This window comes from Chaetodon auriga, chromosome 21 (genome assembly GCF_051107435.1).
Source record: "Chaetodon auriga isolate fChaAug3 chromosome 21, fChaAug3.hap1, whole genome shotgun sequence".
Classification (NCBI taxonomy): domain Eukaryota; kingdom Metazoa; phylum Chordata; class Actinopteri; order Chaetodontiformes; family Chaetodontidae; genus Chaetodon; species Chaetodon auriga.
This window is the reverse complement of record NC_135094.1, coordinates 18,090,839-18,111,318: the sequence shown is the minus strand read 5'-3', so window position 1 is coordinate 18,111,318 and position 20,480 is coordinate 18,090,839. Positions and strand designations below refer to the sequence as shown.

Genomic DNA, 20,480 nt, shown 5'->3' with positions numbered 1-20,480 from the left:
GCTGTGGAAGTGTGGAAGCAGGCGACTGGTGTGAATGGATCCATGTTGCTTTACGATGGGCATCTCTGTTCAGCTTCTGTGCTGTCAGCAGGAACGAGTGCAGGATTAATGTAGACTGTCAGACAGTATTTGAGTTTGCAAGTATGGCAATAAAGTCAAATGAGCAGGAAAAACAGTGAGAGGCTGCTTATATTCAGCTTGAGACTGACAACCATAAATCTAAGGAAAGTCAGGACTTTAATGTGACTAAAACAAGTTAATATTTTCATCAAAAGAATAAACTAAAACAGAATCTGATGCAAAACAAAAACCATGGCTCTAGCTCCTTGTGTTCTACAAATGGTGCATTATGTAATAAACATGACCCCCCTTCATTATCTAAACGTATCTGCTTGGCACAGTGTGAAACAACATCTCCCTTATGGCAGCATATTGACCTTTATAATGTCCAAAGCTTAGAAAGAAAGAAAGAAAGAGAAAAAGTTACAGTTCAACAGGTCAGTGTGTAAATAAAGGCAAAAGATGACCACCATGATGACCTGCCTCTATATCACCTGTTTCTCTACTGGTCCATCATGGTGAAGAAAGCATTTACACTGCCACTCAGCACTTAAAGCCAAACTAAGTGGTGCTGCTGCTGCAAGCTAGCTAGTTAGCTTTGAAGGCTAATGCTCTCACATTTTCAGTGGTGACAAAGAACAGCTTGAAACATCAAGTTTTTTGGAGGTGGGGGAGCCAAGTATTATAATATAATCTAGTATTATTTGTGCTGGTGCTATTATCATAGCACGGTACCAGCATCAGTGCTAATGCAGCTTTGCTGTGTGGCATGTTGGAAGACAACGTTAGGAGTATACCTGAAAAGGCTCCCATCCGGCCAGTATCCATCATTTGAGCAGGGCTGGTCTGAGAGCCCAGAGGGTCTGAATAACCTGCCATGGACGCTGGCAAGAGGGAGGGGAAGAACAACAGAGAGGGAGAAAAGAAGAAGGCAAAATGTGGGAAGGAACAAGTAGTTGAGGGAGAAGAATTAAAGAGAGGCGAGGATGGATGAGGCAGTCAAAGGAGGAAAAGAAGGGGAGGAGAAGATGGAGTGGGTGGTGGTTGGGCATCAATAATTTAGAGTGGGCAAGGCAGAGGTAGACAACAAGGAGCAAGGAAAGAAAAAGAGAAAAGGCTTTGAAATCAAACTTTTCTACATTTTAGCATAGACAAATACAATGTTGCTGTGAGTAGAGCGCTGCATGAAGAAGAAAAGCTGTCTGACCCCCACAATAAATTCTACATAACTGCAGCTCAATGCTTTAGCCCTCAAAAATACAAACCAGAAAATACTGTATCTTGAGAGCTACTGACAACTTCCTCACATGTCATTTTGTGGATCTAGAGACCCTTGAGACTAATAATGTTGCTCATGCAACAGGATTGGTTGCTCTCAAACTCAGACTCAAATTTGATTGGCTGTATACTATACATTTGCAACTATTGAACCTGACAACGCCCTTTGTTTTATGGCACCTGGCAATTCATATGGTGAATAGCTGAAGGAGTTTTATGCACAAATCTGTAAAAAATCTCACCCTTTATGCAAATTGGGCCTGAAAAAACAAGTCAAACTCACAACTATATTACAAAGGATCCACCAGCAAGTAGACAGACTTGAAGCTTTCTAGACTGCACTGCAGACCTGCAGCCTCTGTGGCTGATTAAAAGAAAAATAAAGGAACAAATGAACGTGAATAAGTTCATGTCTGGGACTGTGAACTCAAACTGAACTATGACTGCAAAGTTTATTTTAATTGTGTGGTCTGAAGTTTGTGCTAGCTCCCTGGAAGTGTGAACTTTCTAACCTAAAACCCATCCATTCCCAATCATTGAAAATAGCACTGGATAAAGTGCAGCTGTCTTAAAGATGCAGCAAGTCCAAATATGAACTCAACTAATGCCTACAAACCAACATGTCCTCCCTTGTTCATATTTCAAACTTGAAACAGCCTTTTAAGACACCGAAACATAATGAGCAACACCAAAAATTCCACTGCTGCACCATCATGGAGGCGACAGCAGATAGCAAACATTTCTAATTCATTTCATTTCACTTGGAAGTGTCACTTCGGACCAACGTTCTCCGCCTTCGTACCTGATAAGAAGTCTGTAGCCGAGGCCTGCTGCTGGTCAAGTGAGCGTGGCCACACCTCTCCCTGTGGCTCTGGGCGCAACGTTGGTTTCTGTCCCCCTGCGGTCAGCTTACAGCCTGCAGTGACAACATGGATCATCGAACATCAGTTCCCCCTCCTTGCTGATGACGCACCACTGTGCAAGTGTAAATTAATGACACGAGGCTACTGACATCAGACTCCGCCGGACACAAATCCACACACACTCCCAAACTACTCGCACATAGGCATTTACGAAACACAAACACTTCTATATAGTGGACCCTACCGCGCATAAAATAAGTCGCAACACGCGCACATGCACCCGCACTCTCACCTGCCAAATTTTCTCCCAAGAGCAGATATCCCAGTGCCATACAACTCAATATTCAGTAGTGTTTGCTATGTACTGCTCAGTGCCTCTGTCTCTGTCTGTCTCCACTGCAGCCTCAGCTGGCTCTGAGCTACTAACACTGTGAACCCCCAGTCACACACACACACACAATCGCCACACAAAGAGACACACACAGACACACACGCACACAAGAATGCGATCACAGTCGGGGAGTCTGGGTTTGGTGTGACGTTTCACTGTCTGTCTGGTTCAGGTCCCAGGCCCCGCCAGCTAGCGCCTCCCCTCGCACTACCCGGCGTCCCACAGTCCACTCCCTCCCTTCCTACTCCTGCAGTCACCCTTCAACTCTTCTCCCAGTCTCCAACAAGAGATCCTGATTGGACCACAGAGGCCAGAACCCTGACTGGCCGATTTAATGTGGCTGTGTGTGTGTGCGGAAGGTAAAAATGGAAGGACGAGAGGAGGAAGGTAAGTGGAGGTTCAGAGAAGATGAAGGTTTAAATGGACACTACAGCAAGGAAAGGAGGGGATTTACAGGATGAGGGAGAAGACAGGGGTGGAAAGACGGAAATAAGGGAGTGATGAACAGGGGAAAGGAAGGAAAATGGATTAAGAGGAAGGAAGTGAGACAGAGGAGTAATGGAGGAAGGGGAGGAGCGGAGGAGAGAAGGAGGGAGGCACCGACGGCGACCCTTTCCCAGCAGCGTTCACAGAGGCTGACAGTGAGGCAAACAGACAGGACGCCACCCAAAGTCACAAATGCTTCCATATATCAGACACACACAGGGGCCATGGTAGGGTGTGCATCGTCTGCCTCGACAGGACGCAGAAAACACTCCGCCGGCAGGGTCACCGATTGATTCAAAAACACCAGCGCAGCAGCACTTCTAGTCTCACTTTTGAATGTGTCTGCATGTCTCTGTGTCTCTCTGTGAACGGAAATTTGGAGAAATAATAGGAGATGCGCAAGGTCACAGCGTAGACTTCCTACATGGGTGGGGTGGCCAATGAGCATCTTCGGCTCTTAGTAAAATCAGTGAAGCAAAAACGTAGCAGGAAACAAGGGGGATGTTTCCCCTGCTGTGCTGTGCCGCTGTCCAAGGTGCTGAAATCAGACTAAGTAGCTTTGAAAGGGCAGTCAGGGGTACTGGAATGAAAACCTATTTCCATTTTTACCCTGTACTGAAGCACTCGGGCTGACTCCGGTCTATCACAGTCTCATTTAAAGCTGTGGCCAGAGGGTGCTTCTGTACTGGGGGAAGGGAGGTTACACAAACATAAAACCTCAAAGCTGGTAGCTGTCTGAGAAGCACCCCTCACTCAAAGAAAGCGCCTCCTGAGCAAAATTAGCAAACATGTTAGCAGACTCAGCTGGAATAAAACAAGTTGAAGAAGATGCCTATTACAGTGGTGCTTAAAAGAATCGTTTCAGAAGTTTTTGTCCATCATGTCTGTACCAACACTGTTATTGCAAACTTAATTGCAGAGATCTGGAAATGCAGCAACATCAATCCAACAAAGTCCAACGGAGCTAGAGAGTCAGGCAGTCAGATACTAATGCAGGTTTGAAACTGTCTCAGGTTAGCTTGTTTGGCTAACGTGTTGGGTAATGGTGAAATCATGACAGCACAGTTAACAGACCCACATCCTGGCTCAACTTTAACCTACTGTACCTACTTATGCAGTAACTGGGTTCACACACATTTCTTGTGTTTTTACCAAGATTTCAGTTTTGGTTTTGCATCAAAAAGTGGTTCAGATCAGTGTTTACCAACCTTTTTTTGCTTGACCCCAAAGTGCTACACACTGGGCCGAAGCATCATCTCTGTAGATGGGATGGCTTCATCATATGTGGATACATACATGTAGATATGTGGTGGATCCATGAGAATTACTGTCCATTATGAACATGTCAGTGCTTAGGTTTGGTCTTTCTTGTTTTCCTCAGTAGGTTCAGTCAATTGTTCTTTCTTTCTTTCACAATTTCAGTCATTTGTTCTTCTAACACTTGGGGTGGCTGAGGCTTGACGTCTCAACCACGTCTACATTACTTAGTCTTCTTTTTCTCTTTGTAAAATCCTGCGTTCAGCCCTGCTGGCCTCTCGTCATGTTGACATGATGACTCCCTATTTTTCCAGATGTCAGTGATTAGTTTTGGAGAGTATAATATTATTATAACTACTCCTAGGACTACAAAATGTACAGAAATTACAAAAGACTCTTTTCCTTCATGAATATTGGAGCTTGTATTTACTATCTGCATCAGACCGGACATGAAATTCCCTTTTGCAGTTTGTCTGCGGTGAAACTATTTTTGACATCAGCATTCTCTAAATCTGTACATTTGAAATGAAACATAAGAATACAGAGTTGCAGAGATATCTTGTAAGTGCAGTTCCAGACTTCTACCACACCCCCACCCTTGTGTTTGGCACTTATGTATGTGAAACAAACAAATAAGTAAAGCACTACTGTGCCTCATGCCTTCTTCAAGCTCAGACAAATTTTGGGGGTTCAGTTCAGTCCACAAGGGAAAATTTCATGCAGAGTTATTCTCTGCACACTGCACTGTGTTTAATGTACCAGCAGTGAACTGCTCAGCTTGAAAGAGGGAGGAAGTGTGGGTATATGCCTGTGTGTGTTGGTTTTTTTTTTTTTTTTTTGGGAATGTGTTCCACAAATTGTTCCAAGTACTGCAGGTGAGTCAGAGCCTGACAGGAGGCTCGTTGCAGTGTCATCATTCATCGTGACTACTTGACCTTTAACATCGGTCTCCTTACAGACCACAAAACATAATCACTACAGGGCTTCTGAGGCACCACGTTTTTTTAACATGGCTGCCTTTATGATATATCAAGTAAAAACATTACTCATCACAAGTAACCCCAATTAGCAAAGTAGGAGGCAAGGAGTTAACCTTGGTCTGTAGTATTCAGTGCCACAAAAGGTTATATAGCTGATGCTGTGTTTAGTGTGAACAAAAATTCCAAATTATGTAAGAGCTGCTGCTTGGGGGGGTGCTGACCTCAGTATGAGGCTGAAGTATGGCGAGCCAGACTGGAGCAGCTATCAGTCTGACAGATGAACTTTATTGTCTAAGAGGCATCCGAGGACACACACGCACACACTCTGCTTTGGCTGCACTAAAGTGGACAAACGGATGCGCGTGCGCCCACATAAACCAGCGTGCAAGCGCACAGTGACACATACAGTACAAACACACTCTAATGTTCAGAGAGAGAGAGAGAGCCACACAGACACAACATGACGGCAGACAGACAGCCAGAAAGTCAGACCCCATGTTTGGTGGACACTTGGCCGACCTGACAGAATAAAATGGATAAATCTAGCTTAGAATGAACTGACGTCTCGCCTAATTCTACTCATGCACGGACACATTGTTGAAATGGCAGGGGATCCCTGTGAGGCGTTTTCTGAGGACAGGCAGCAGATTCAGGATCAGCTGAGGAGGTGGTGCAGGGGCGAGTGGGGGAATGCTGTCATTCAGACTTTGTTATGACGACATTCTCACCATCTGAAACATGACTCAGGCAATAGAACACTCCCTCTTCCAGTAACAATCTCACCGAGGTACAGAAAATGACAGAAGCATCACTTCTTCTTCACCTTGTTGTCAGATTGCGAACATCAGACAAAGGTGTTTTGGAGGTATTATGACACTGAGACACAAGTCTAATGCTGGCTACAGTCTGGACCAAACTTCTGCATTGTTTTTCATCCCTGTGTGTGAGGTTTCAATTGTTAGTTGTGCACCAAGCTGCTTTCCAAACTGCCCAAAATAAATATAAGCAGCAAAGTAATCAGCATGAAATTTCCTCTTGGCAGCGATCAGATCGTTCTTTAGCAGATCACTGAATACTGTGTATTTCATCAATCCCCTGACACACATTTTTTCTTCATTGTGCCCACCTTGTTGCATCTCTGACTCATTTTTAAGATGAAATACATTCTATCTAATACAATAATAAAAGCCATGTACACCCCCACACACATACTTTACAACTAACAGATGCAAAAAAGTTGAGGAAGTTGAAGGACTGAAAATCTATAACTATCATCACAGTCCTGAGAAGACGTCAAATCTGGGAAAGCAAGTGTTAAGTACAGTATTTCATGTAATTTCTGTTCTTTTCACATGTATTTTAAACCTGCAGCAGGTGTGTTTACTCTGACCTGGTGACTGAATGCTAATACCACTGCGTGTTAAACAAATATCTGCCGAATACTGAGTAGCTACACAAAGTACTGGGAGCATTTTTAAGATGAGCTGTAGATATGAAGTGTTTTAGGATTGAAATCCTGAGGAGGTAGAACTCTATTCTATCATTCTAATTCTTATGGTTATTATCATTATTATTATTTAAAAGCTTTAATTTTGGGTCATTAGCACTGCTTACTTCTGTTGACAAAAAGGTCTAAACTCAGACTCACCACTTACGGCTACATTTTCTTTGTTGTTTTTGGCTGCCATTTGGACAGTTGTTTCCAATATACCTATGTAATTTTTTCCCAAGGTCAAACAAAAAAACTGACCTGAATAAAAAGTAAGAGTCTCGGATGTGAACTTCTCAAAACTGCTGCTACAAGAACATGACAGGCTAATCACTGACACAGTATCAAAGGAGCAACTGTGATCTTTCACTGTTCAGCCAGCTAGGGGGACCCTGTGCCAGACCTTGGACAAGACAATGGTTTTGTCATGTCAAGACACACAAAGACAAGCCGTAACAGTAAGCATGGGGAGAGAGTAGAAAAACACAAAGGAGAGGGAGCATAACTGTTACCTTATAGAGCTATTTAATGAACTTCAATTCAAACAGTGACCTTCAGCTACAGAGACAGCCAGGCCATTATTTGGAACATGACTTTGAGAATTTATAGTAAGTAGGCAAGACACAGTGAAACTCCAGAGCATTTAACACAATGTAGTGTCACACCATTTAATGTAAAAAAAAAAAACTGTCACTGTCTTATCTCAAACTGTAGTTGTATTTGTTCCTTAAGGGTTTGGCTCAGCTGAGGTGTAGCCTCGCGTGGCCTTCCATGTCTCCATTCTTATCTTCTCTCATATGGCTGATAGCCTGTGGGCTAGGCTCAGTCCTTAAGATGACCAGACCTCAGTGTGCTCCTCTGCCCCACTGTCCTCTCTCCTAAATGGGACAGATGAACCACGCCGGCTAAGTCAAAAAATTTCCAAAGCAAATTACTTCATTTGATTATCGTACCGGCTTACTGCCATGTATACTTAATACCAAACCTGGCTGTTTTTCAATGTATTTCTATCCCAGATTTGCGCATGGCGCCCTATGGTTTGCTTTACCAAAACTGTCTGATCTGGGATGAGCCAGCAGGATAGGCTGGAATCCTGCAGCTGTCCTCCAGCTGACCTCAGCCTCACCCTGCTCCTCTGCCTCAGCCTCGGATCCTCGAGCTGAGATAGACACTATGAACTGGCTGGGTCAGGGCCGCCATAGTACCACAGGCACACAATGACGGTTCACTGAGAGGACAGGACAGAGAGCTATTCTCTAGTGAGGACGAACATCCAGAGTGTCCTGTTGATTCAGCCATGACAGATTATTAATCATGTACTTTGAAGTTGAATCATCAGTATTCTCCTTTCTGTCCACCTTTACCTGCAACTGTCTTCGCCAATATTTTTAAGAGTCTGAATGTACTAGGCTTTAGACTATAATTCACTTTTCCTTCAACCTGAGTCTGGTCTATGTCCTTGTAGAGGTATAGGTATTCCTTCCAATAACATCATACGCTCGCTCATTATATAAGAAATACTAAAAATATTTTTTGAACAACACGGTAAAAATTGAGAGTGAAATGAGAGAGTGAGGGGAGGAGGTAGAAGGAGAGGCATAGTGAGGTGAGACGGGGGGTAAAATAGATCTGGAGTGGAGATTAGAAGAGCTAAAGGACTCCAGCGGCTCGGGGATACCAGCCAGTAACAGCCATATGGCAGAAGCCAAGCCACAGTTTGAAGAGTTTCCCCTCGCATCCTGACATTCCTCTGGGCCCTTCTAACCACCTGAGAGTAAAGCCTTCCTTCAGCCGTTCCATATGGAGGGATCTGACCAATTTTTATAGAAGATCAAAGTTTAGCCTGGTTTTATTCAATCCAGCCAGCAACCCAGCCAACATGTAACTTTTAGAATTTTTTACAACTCCCGCAGCTGCTGGAACACATCTGGATTTTACAGACGATACAACCCACATCAACAAAATGTCACAAAACCCACGGCATAAACCTGGTTCTGAACTCTAATGCTGTAATATTTAGCACTGTATGAGCAATGATGTGAACATTGCAGAAGGCAAAGAAAGCTAAAAAAAAATCAGACATTCAGCCAGGCTGCTATCATTGAGAAACAAAAAGCAGACATATCTATTAGCCTGGTTTCAAAACTCATTTTGCCCACATTTCTGATTTGGTCTAGTGTTGTGCCCATTCAATAGCAGCCGACTAGCTAGCCGGCTACCTGGCTACATCCATGAAAATTAGTCAAAGACAGTGACAAGTGTGTTTGATACTGATGAAGCAGTACAGGTTGTTATAAGTTGACTTAGAGAGTAACTTTCAAACAACTCCTGCAGATGCTACCCCAAATTCAAAGTCAGCCAAAAATGAGATTTGTGGGATGGATGTGTTACTCGCTTTTGACTGGTTTGGGAAAAAACAAAACAAAATACCTCGTCAACAAGAAAAGGGCTAAATAAGAAAATGGTTTGGTGTGATTATCAGGCTAGATACGCACAATATCGACAAACTTTTGGTGGTTGGTTGTAACCATCACATAACTAATAATCTCACTTTATAGAGGTAGCACCACAGGGAAAATCTCCCTGGTGGTTGTTGGCTGTGCATACACAGTAGTATTAATGGGGTTTTCATATTTATCTTTAATTTTTTTGAAACACTATCAACTATTTTTGATGTAAATGCTTGTATGTAAATGTCTCTTTCATGTCTTATCAATATGTCCAGGGTACAAAACACATCATAACACTTTTTCCCAAAGCCAGACGTGTAACAAGAGCACTTTTTTGTGCTCATGTTGGTGGCGTCAGTGCCCTCCCTTGTGTTATTACACAGAATAGCGCAGATTCCCATGAAAATTTTCTTTTCCCACCTCTGTACACTGTATGGTTGCCTCTCTCAGGTCCTCATGTACAATATGTAGCACCATCAAGACCTGAGCTCTGTTCCCAAAAGCCAGTATTTTCCTCAGCTAATGCTGTCGGAGCAGAGGGTCCAAGTCTTAGACGGCTATGCCTATACTCATAGAATCTGGATTTACAAAATGTAACTAACATTCTTATTCAGACGGGCTTTATCCTCTAAGAGCCCACTGTGACACCGAGCTCCACGAGCAGATAACATACACCAGTTCACAACCCTGTGAAATCCAATAAGACAAGGACGCACTGACTGTGCTGTGGATAACACCATGTTAGCTGCGTGTGGAAAAATGGGTTTGAGTGATATTACACTCAGTCCACACAGCACTGCCACTACAGAAGTGTGGGATGTTGATTGTAATGGTCTGCCATGCATCCCACTCTAATGGGATTTAGAGCTGTCAATGAACATTCTAAATTTGAATTTATATTCAAATTGCGCAAGAGGTCATACATTTGATTGTGAAAATTAATATTTGATTCTATATTCTGGCTCTACACATCATTTCTGCTGTTTCTCTGGCGCCTTCTCTGAAGGTTTGGTGAGTTTTATTTTGTTTCTGCTGCAGCTAAATGTGTGTTTTACTCTTTCTGTGAATGGAGGCCGGTGGCTTTGGCCAGAGCGATATAACGGCAGGTTCAACTCCACCTGCGGCTCATTTGCTGCGTGTTTAATTGATAGAGAATAAAATGGAGGTCAAGCTGATATGCGTGAATAAGTCAACAACACGGAATAGGACATTATTTGTTTGTTTTCTAACGTGTAGGTAGATCTTTTAAAAGACATGTTTAGGTTGAAACAATACACAAGTAGTATGTCTGGAGTTGTATTGCTTTTCCCTCTAATGGGATTGGAGGTGCACCATTTGGGCGTGTGCGTGAAAGCGTCAGATCTGAGAACAAATCATCTGCCATCTAGCAAGTTTAAAACTGAATGAGTCAGGAAGGACTCAGATTCACTGTACTGTACTCCTTGTGTGACGGCATCACTAAAGCCAGTGAGACAGATGCTGATTTGACAGAGCCACGCCTTGTGAGTGCTCTCAGTGACCACCAACAGCTGCTGTGTCTGCCTGATGTCTGCTGTGTACGAAGCATACTGAGAAAAACCGCATATTAGAGACGGTGTGACGCTTCTTCCACCGCATTTCAGCGAGGTGGTGGGAAGAACCCTCGAAGGAAGTCATTCTGAAAGGAAAGGAGTTCGTTCGGACTTTGGTTGTAAATGAGAGATTTGACTGTACAGTTCGTGCACTCTCGTCTTCTCTAATAGAGAGAGAAGACAGCGAGACAGGCAGCATGCGTAGGTCAATCACTCTCTTAGCCAACATCAAGGCAAGGACCAGCACTCTTTCAACATGTAACATCTTGAGAGAGATTTGGGCTATCAGCTCCTCCACAGGCAGATGTACACAGTACCAAAAGGTAGTGTTAGCTGCAGTGAGGGAAGTCTCACAGTGGGAGTGGAGGTATGCCGGTTGAGTGTTGCTGGTTTGGTGGAAAGCTTCAGCGGCTGAACTTCATTTTCACTTATGTTTTTCATCTGTTGACCGCTTAATGCTGAAAAAGGCATGTTAGATGACATAACGCTGTTATATAAAGTATCTGAGGAACTGCGAGAGGCCACTGTACAGTACACGCTGTACTTCACAAATGCACACATTCCACCATCATTACAAATGTGTCCTTTAACTAACCCCGCTAAAGGATGGGTGCTGTATAAAACAGAGAAGGAGATCAGGCCGTGGAGGATGAGAAGTCAAGAGGCTGACGCAGTGACGGTACAAATTCAGGGTGTGAGAGGGTGATGTGCATTGACAGGCAGTAGAGAAGCAAGGTGCATTGAATGTGACGTCTCTGTAGTGTGTGTATGTTTGTGTTTTGTGTGTTCCTGTTTCTGCAAGAGGCGGGTGGTTGATGGGACCTGCAGGTATCTTTAACAAACACACACACACACACACACAGCTGCCTGTGAGACCCTCCATCTCCCTCCATCCCAGCTTCTTTCCTTTGAATCCAAACATACTATGTCATTGTATCTTCCACACCTCCTTATCTTAGCCTGAAAACAGCCTGATGTTTGTCGGTCTGGAAAGAGGAAACTAACACAGAGGCAATCGCTCTGTGGCTATTTTAATCCCACCGTAACTTTCTCTTGACCTTCTTCACGTGAAGGTTTTTTTTTTAATTTCTATTGGCAGGATTAAGTAGTTGAGGTAAGGCAAAGGATTTCATGATTATCCTCAGTATTTTGTTTGCTCAAATTTGCATTTCCAGCTGTCACGCGTTGCACCACCCCTCACTGTCACGGATCACAATTCATACTACTGAGCCAAGCGGGGGGGGGGGGGGTTGCATTTAACTCTAACCAGCAGGGATTGTGCAGTCAGTACATGTCAAATCAACAGATGAAGTGAACAAGTGCGCACTTCAAAGTGCAGCGCAGAGTGTAAGAACCACTAGTTGCCCATGTTGATGTTTCCCATCCAAAGCATTTCACATTTAAAGCTCAAAGGCAAGTTTGAGGCCTTAATATTCACACACACGCACTGTCATGCGAGAAAAGAGGGAGAGATTTACTCAGTCAAACACACACACACTCACACACAGTACATGGGGACACACAAAGACATGTGCATTCCCAGTCAAACGCGCACACACCTTCACATGTGAGAGAAGCTCCTACAGATGAAAAGCTTTCTGCCCACACAGAAGACGTCAGTGAAGGAGGAATTAGGTCTTTTCCCAGCTCAGGGATTAAAGTTGTATCATGAATATTTAAAGGAGATTCATCCAGCATTCCTACCAAATCACTTCTTCAAGTAAAACAGGATGACAGCGCGAGTTTATCAAATTATACACGCGCTCAGCTAAAAGTTAGGGGTTATGGTTTTTCAATCAAATAAAAAGAAAATGACATATGAAAAGTGGGGAGGGAGTTTGATTTTTCAAAGGGTGACACAAACTGGTTGTGTTTCCAGCAAGTTTCCAGTCTTTTCAGTTGTCTTGGTCAGTGCTCTAGCAACCTAACACAAAACAAAATGCAACAGTGTAATGTAAAAGTGAAAAGTGGATGGTAAAAGTGTTTGCCAAACAATGCCAAACTGATGTATTGATATTTTACTCTTATTATCATTAGTTGAGTCTTGACTAAAAATATCAAACTGCTGGTGGTGAGGCAGCTTCATTGAGTAGGTTCTACAACCACGAGTTGGCGGTTAGGGTTACAACCAAGATCACCAGATTTACAGCAGTTAATGTGCACTAACACATACATAAATGGATTTTTCACCATATACTAGAGCACTGACACAGCAATATTATTCATTTCCTGTAAGTAAGTTAATTTGTTAATACTCAAACTTTAAATTTCCTGCATGTGTTTCACAATAAATCCACTGCAATGTGCAAGCTGCAGTAGGCCTTTACTGTGAAACAACTGCAGGAAATAACAATGCTGGAAAAGCAAACTAAACCTAATAAAATGAATATGAGCAACACCTCATACCAGCGTTACAGAGTCCAGCCTGGCCTCTTTCAGCTGCCCACAGAAGCTCCTGATCGCAGCTCCAGAAAAATACTGTGACTAGTAAACTTCTGGTTGAGCATGACACAGTGACACAGTATGTATATATCAGGCTACATCTAAACAACTTAAGAAACACATTCTAAACGTTGAAAATTATTTTGCAAGTTTCTAGAAGAGTTCACTGTGTATGGCCTTCAATGTTGTAAGTATAAAACAGACCCAAACAATGTCAGGCAGTGCTGCAATTGGTGTTGCAGACCACACCATCGCAAAAATCAAGTTATCTACTGATTTTGCAAAATCTCCTGGATTTTAATGTCTGATCTGACATCTCTCAGTTTTACTCCAGATTTACCACCACTTTTGAGGACTTGACAACCTGTCACTAACAGTCTACCAGACCCTAAGATATTTAACTAGATGTGTGAAAACTTTGACCTGCTGGTGGCACTTGATAAAATGCAAGGGAGTCATCAAAGACATCAGGATTCATCCTCTGGGGACCATGAATATCTCTACAAAATTGAATGGATATCCTTCCAACAGCTGTTGAAATATTTCCGTCTGGAGCAAAGTGGTGGACCAGCTGCATGCTGTTAAACATTTTTTTCCTATTAAGCCTATGATTGTACACCTTAATACAGTAGACCAAAGCATGCTGTCCTCATGCTGTATGTCTTCGCTGTGTGTGGGCAGATGCACATAATGGACTGTAAAGCACTGGTGAGGAGGTCTATCTATGCATTATGTACACCATTACTCAAGTCTCCAGCTCACTCACTCTCTCTTAGATCTTGTTATCTTTTGAGTCCTCCTCCACTCACCCTCTTTAAAGGTAATGTAGGGAATCAGCTGTTCAGGGTGAGGCTCTCTGGGGGTTGGGATGCATGTAAGCGTGTTTTTGTGGCGTACACTCTGAAAGGTACGGGACGATCCCTCCACTGAAAAGCACATCTGCCTCCACTAAGGACTTGTTAAATTCATCTCCCCCTCTTTTTTTCCTGCTACACATCCCACCACAACTCTCTGAGTCTAAGTAGGACAGGATGCCCCATATAGACTCTGCAACGCAAACACACCCCTGCTGACAGCATAGGTCAGGTCGATCACTGGAGGTTACTGTATAGCAGATGGCAAAGCATGGAAAGCAATACAGCTACTCATCTTAGAGCTACCCTGCTAGTAGTGGACTCAACAAAGCCAGGAATGGGGAATTTTAATGTCAATGAAACAGAGAATTATTTTCATTAGCTATTAGCTGTTTTTGCAAAGTTGTTAAAAAAAACACATACAATTGCCCAATTAATGCTCAAACTCCTGTAGAAACACGGCCAACTGTAGAACTGAAGGCTGACACATATGAGCTTCTATACATACTACAATCGGGTGTGAGCATACCCAGACACGTCCCACACATACACACACACATAACAAGAATATGAGCACCGATGGGGAAACAAGCGTCCAGGAGGCGCACTGGAGTCCATGTGGACCCTTGTGGACTTGGGCAGATAAGGAAATGCAAGTCATGTGGACCCTCGTGGCAACACGTCTGGAAACCATGAATTGATTTTTCGTCTTGTTGCTTCAGAACAGGGGTGCGCATAACTGGTACGCAGGCACATGACAAAAATCAGAAATGCCAAGCATCAAATGTTTCAAAATACGCCTTTGCATACCAGCAAGCAGCTGAGGAGTCCAGTTTATTGAAGCGGCTTGGAGTGAATGTTGGAAGTGTGTATCATTCATGTGAAGGGGGAGCACAGGTAATGCAGGGCATTGCACACGCTCAGCAGGAAGTTAGGAGCAAACCGCTGAATTCTGGCAGCAGCTCTTTGATGGATTGGAGGAAATGACAAAAACTGAGCAGGCGATGGTTTACATTGTGTCTGTGTCCAACAACGGAGAGTTGACGTCAGACTTCCTTGTATTTATTGAACTGGGCACTAACCAGCTGCACAGATGGACGCATGAAGTTCTTCCATGATGCAGGCTTGGGTGACTGCATGACAAAGTGGGTGTGCACAGACGGGGCTGCTGTCAACATTGATATGTACAACATCATTTTACCAATACTACGGCAACTTGTTGTGGAATAGGATTTCCCTTGTGCACATTCTGCGCACTGCACACACCCTCGAGAATTGGGCCAAATCAGCAAGTTTCCTTACTGAGACATTTAATTGTTCAGTTGACATGCTTCTGCAGTTCTATTTGCAAAAAGGCGGACCAAAAAATGCATCCATGCTGACGACAATGTGCACCATTCTTCAGAAATGTGAGGCCACCTTGACAGAGGTTTATTTATAGACACTATGAGAGCATTGATGCTCTTAAAGCAAGCAAGAAAATGCTTGGCAGCGTCTTCTGTGTATAACTTGCCATTCACCTATCAAAGATGACCACAGAGACATCTGGCCATAAGCCAGTTGTTGACCTGTGATGGAGACAAATAATCAGAGGCCCAACAAGAGACCACAAGGTGCATCTTCATCATCCTCCCTGCAGGAAGCTGAAGCAGAGGAGGATGAGGGAGACACCGCGGAAGACACCAAGGAGTACTGAGTGCTGTGTATGGAGTGAGTACCAAAAAACATGTCCTGGTGCTCACCTGAGTACCCTTGTTCATAAATGACTTTAAAGGACTCTTCAATCATCAGTATTGTTGATGATAAATTCTGTTCTTTTTTAAGCTTATGTTTCTGTAGTTGTTCAAACACTCCTAAATACACCTATTTTTGTGTAACAGTCTCAGCACTTACAAGCATTGGCACTTAGGTGACGTAATGATACCTGAGCCAGCTCCATTCACAGGAAGAAGACCATGAGATGCGGTTTAAAGACAGTACGTGGACCTTTACTTTGTCACATATATGGTTCTCAAAGATCTATTTTTACGTTTTCTTGACAAGGACCTCCTGTGTAGCCTTACAAATAATGACAGCTGAGGCAGTAGCTTGACATTGTTGTAGTGCTCCACTACAAAAAATGACCAAAACCTTTCCCTAAAACTGATATGAACTGATCATTTTGTGGAGGACTTGTTAGATTTCTAGGGTGTACCAGCCTTTTTTTTAAGTTTTACTGATGAATACCATGTAGTTTAATGAAAGCTTTCTGCTTTCATGTTTAGAACCTGAGAGTCAACCACTGACTTTGGAAGAGACGCTATAAAATACTGACAGCTAGCAAACCTCTTTAATGAAGGCAGAATTACCTTTATTTCCTTTTCTATAAGTATTTTTAAGCCAAAGAAACGACTTTTTCTCTTTCCTCTTTCCAAAAAAGGAAAGTGTAATAAAGATATCTGTTTTGTAACCAAAGAGGTGCATCTCTCCGAAGCAACAGAAAATCATTTCCCTGCAGCGCGCGCTAATCTCTAAGCTTTACACTGTAAAAACCCACCGCCCCCAAAGGTTACAGTCAGGATGAGTAAGCGTCTTGTTCTCTTAGAAAACCGCTAAGATCTGTGAAAAAGAAAATAATACTGCACATAATATAAAAGGCTGTGAGGGACAGGAATAGAAAGGAACTGAGAGAAGGGAAAAAGCAGCAGTTAGGTTTGGTTAGAAGACGAAAGAGAAACCCAAAAGCCAGGTAAGCATGTGTTATATATATTGGTTTATTAGCACAAGGTGCAGGCAGACAACAGAGAGAGGCACATCTATAAAAAGGACACAGTGAGATAAGATACCTTTTTGAAACAAGCACATGAAAGAGGCTGGCTCTAAACTTTTGTGGCACATACAGGATGTTTCTACGCATCTAAAAAGTAAAATAGTCAAAATGCACAAAGTACATGGCACTGCAGGGTGAAGGATCTGCTCAAATGCTGTTGTGTCTGCAGCTGACCTCGACCTCCGACCACTGAAAATATCTCTGTGGAGGTCTTCAATGATCTGCTGTCCATGTAAGGTTCAGAGGAGTATCATGTGTGACGATCAGTGGCGCTCAGTGTGAAGTGTGTTCATGCACAAATCACACTTTTCACACTTTGAATTTTTCAATCTGTCAGGCCTTGCTGGCACATGCTTCATTCACGGCTGTTTCTCAAAGGGTCAGTGAAACCAAATCACAAAAAGGTAAATTAACAAATAAACATACCTTCTCTGGTCTAACCATGCAAAAAGTTGCATGTTAATGTGCAAACCATGCCAGCATACCCTCATGTTTGATAAGATTCATATTTGGCATATGCATTATAACACCAACAGCTTTCTGAAGCATCTTTCACAGGTAGGAGATTCTGGCGCTAGCTTGTGCTAACAGGACCCTGTCATCTTAATGAGAAATTAGTTTTGAATGACCTAAAATGTGAATTAATTGCCTATACAATGAGAATATACAGCAACAGACACAACAGACAGTTATTAGTAAGCTAACACAGAAATAAGTCACTAAGTTAAACAAATGAACGATTGTCCTCTGGAGTGTTTATTTAGCATTTTATTCATATTATCTTTTTTTTTGGTTATAGAAAGATTGAAAATAGTGCAAAGCAGACACAGAGTCTATGTTTAACAGCCCAGAGATTTTGAAGAGAGGGTGTTAAAAGCATTTCATTCAAAGAAAAACATTGACAAAAATACAAATAGTCTGTTTTGGCAGGTTAATCTATGAGGATGTGTGTGTGTGTGTGTGTGTGTGTGTGTGTGTGTGTGTGTGTGTGTGTGTGTGCTGGTTGCTGGGTGGTGATGGATCGGGTTTGCAGTGCTGGCGACTCAGCTTTCGTACAGGAAGGCTGGCTGCTGGATGGTGTCTGTGCCCGTGAAAGTGTGTGTGTGTGTGTGTGTGTGTGTGTGTGGACATGAATTTATGAGCTCACTATCTGCTTCAGTGTGGCGGTGAAACAGAGGGAGAGGGACAAGAGGGGCTACAGATGTGCTCGAGTTTTCATTTGGATTCATTTGTTCATGCCACAGTCGCCTTTTTAGAATGTAAAGTTGAATTTGATCTGTGCGCATTTTGGTTAATACGAGACAAATTTGCAAATAATAAGCTATCAGAGAGAAACTGACAAGGAGAGAACATTTCATTGGACACAGTGGAAATAAGTAATCGTGGTGACTCTGACCACAGACAAAAACAACAGAAGATTCAGACTGAATGTCAAATGTGACTCTGCGTGTGTGTGTGTGTGTGTGTGTGTGTGTGTGTGTGTGTGTGTGTGTGTGTGTGTGTGTGCCCAAACAGTTGTTTGTCAGAGACGCCCAGTTTGCCCAGCGGAGGGAATCACAGTGTGTGCTGCAGTCAGGGCAACATGGCTTTGTGTGTGTATGCGTGTATGAGCACATATGCTGTGTGTGTGCATGTGTGTAGGTTGTTGTGCATGTGTGTAGGTTGTTGTGCATGTGTGTAGGTTGTCAAGAGTGACAGTAAATGTGGAATTTTGTCCACAACCTCAGACTCTCTCCTTCATATTGGATCAAAGGAGCCATGGATAGGATAGATAGTGTGTGTGTGTGTTGTACAAGGAGAGGGAAGAGGTGCACAGAAGCGGAAGCACAGCTGATTAACAGTCGGCATGGCGATGGAGGCGGGTTCTAGTCCTCTGAAGCGTGGGGATTAGGAGAGGAGGAGAGAAGAGGGGAGTAAAGTAAAGAAACGGTGGTGACAGCAATCAGGAGGAAGGGAAGAAAGAGTAGAAGATGTAAAACAAGTGTATCAACATAAGAGGGTTCAGTCATTCAGAGAGAAAGAAGAGAAGAAAAGTGGCATTGGAAGAAAAAAGTAGAACGAGAGGAAGGGATAAGGGGAAAAAAGGAAGAAAGCAGGTTAGTAAAGCTGTCACAAAATCAACAGCAACTCTAACAAATGCCAAATACTTGACCAACGTGATTTATCTCAGTCTGGAGGCTGAATCCCAGATTCTGATGCTGCTCATCATCTTACATTGGTCAAATATTTGGGAGGTCATTCTATACCATATACTTGTCATTCCATGCGATGCAGAAGCGTCATGCATTGGAGGTGACATGCAGCCTCTCCACACGCGCAGTGCACACTCACACAAACACACATCTGCATTTGCTCTGTCAGGATTTAGCTTACGCTCTCACTTCTGTGACCCAGTTACTACTTATACCGCCTGCGTCCTCTCCCTGGGGTCTGCTGCAATAACAGTGATGAATGGATCCAATGCACCTCGACAAGGCCAGATGCTCTATGAACTAAAGCAGGCCCGCTGAAAAAAGCGGTATCACACACACCCCACACTGTGCTCTGATCTCATTATGCAGTGTGGGAGATTAGAGATAGAGTTCAACCAAAACTCAAACAGAGCAGTCTTCCAGCAGTAACAGTCTATTACAAACACACACATGCACACGCGCAGCAGTGTAACCATGGTAACACAAGCCATCCATGCCATGCAAACAGAAAGACAGCTAAGCGGTGAATATGCCAACACAGACATCTGATTTACATGCTCATCACTCCTCCCACCGTCACCAACATCCATCCCACCGGGGCTTCCAGTCATCTCAGTGGACCGCACGCAGTAATGAAAGATGGCGGTGGGCAGGTTTGACAGCTCCATCCTGCCCACTGTGCAACTTGTGTCAGTTGGCACTCAGTAGAAAATAGAGATACAACTTCACCCAGTGCCGGTTTAGTCCCTTAGCACACAACAGCTGTACATTGGCTGACCAGGTCGGATCCCTGCCAAACAGGGATGGGGTAGTTACTCCATCACCTCCACAGTGGTGACATGACACCTCATTAATGTCGTCGACGCTGCTTTTTCTCTAATCTTGTCTTCTCTTATCTAACGAAGTGGTCATTAATCTCAATCAACAATCGGGCACCATGACTCATAACAGGCTCATTGCTTTCCACCTGTGGAGCGCTGAGCTGCAGTTCAAAGGGTACTCGAGCTATTAAAAGGCAAGAGGCTGACAAATCCTCCCTTTTAATGGGTCAAGCAAAAAGCACTGGATCTCACTCTTCATAGTGTCTTTCTGTAGCTCTTCCCGGCTTGGTCTGTCATCATCAGACTTATTTTCCCAAGCTCTTCTGGAACCACAAAGACATGTTACTGACCATGTCCTTTAGCTGTGTACTCCATTAACAGGTCTCCACACAGAACACATACAATAGATGGATATTGAAGAGGATCACCAACAGCTTGGGTGAACATCAAATCTTCGAAAGGTCACTGACGTAAGCCACATCTTCTATTGGGCTGTTTATGTAAAAAACATGCATTTTGTCTGCATCATGGGCTCTG

The 20,480-nt window shown here is 43.3% G+C and overlaps 1 protein-coding gene across 13 annotated transcripts in view; it reads right to left on the bottom strand.

Annotated features, from left to right (window-relative positions):
- The window catches only part of LOC143339882 (uncharacterized), a 109,393-nt gene that overhangs the window by 61,934 nt on the left and 26,979 nt on the right, over positions 1-20,480 (bottom strand). For 8 of the 13 annotated variants that reach the window (XM_076761418.1, XM_076761409.1, XM_076761408.1 and 5 more), the window contains 2 exons: positions 2,141-2,254; positions 858-944 (listed from right to left, as the gene is read on the bottom strand). The exons of 4 other annotated variants lie outside the window; for them this stretch is intronic. In XM_076761418.1, coding sequence (XP_076617533.1) covers positions 858-944; positions 2,141-2,254 — 201 coding nt within the window. The remainder of the gene's footprint in view (positions 1-857; positions 945-2,140; positions 2,255-20,480) is intronic. One more of the 13 variants, XM_076761412.1, reaches the window with a different exon arrangement.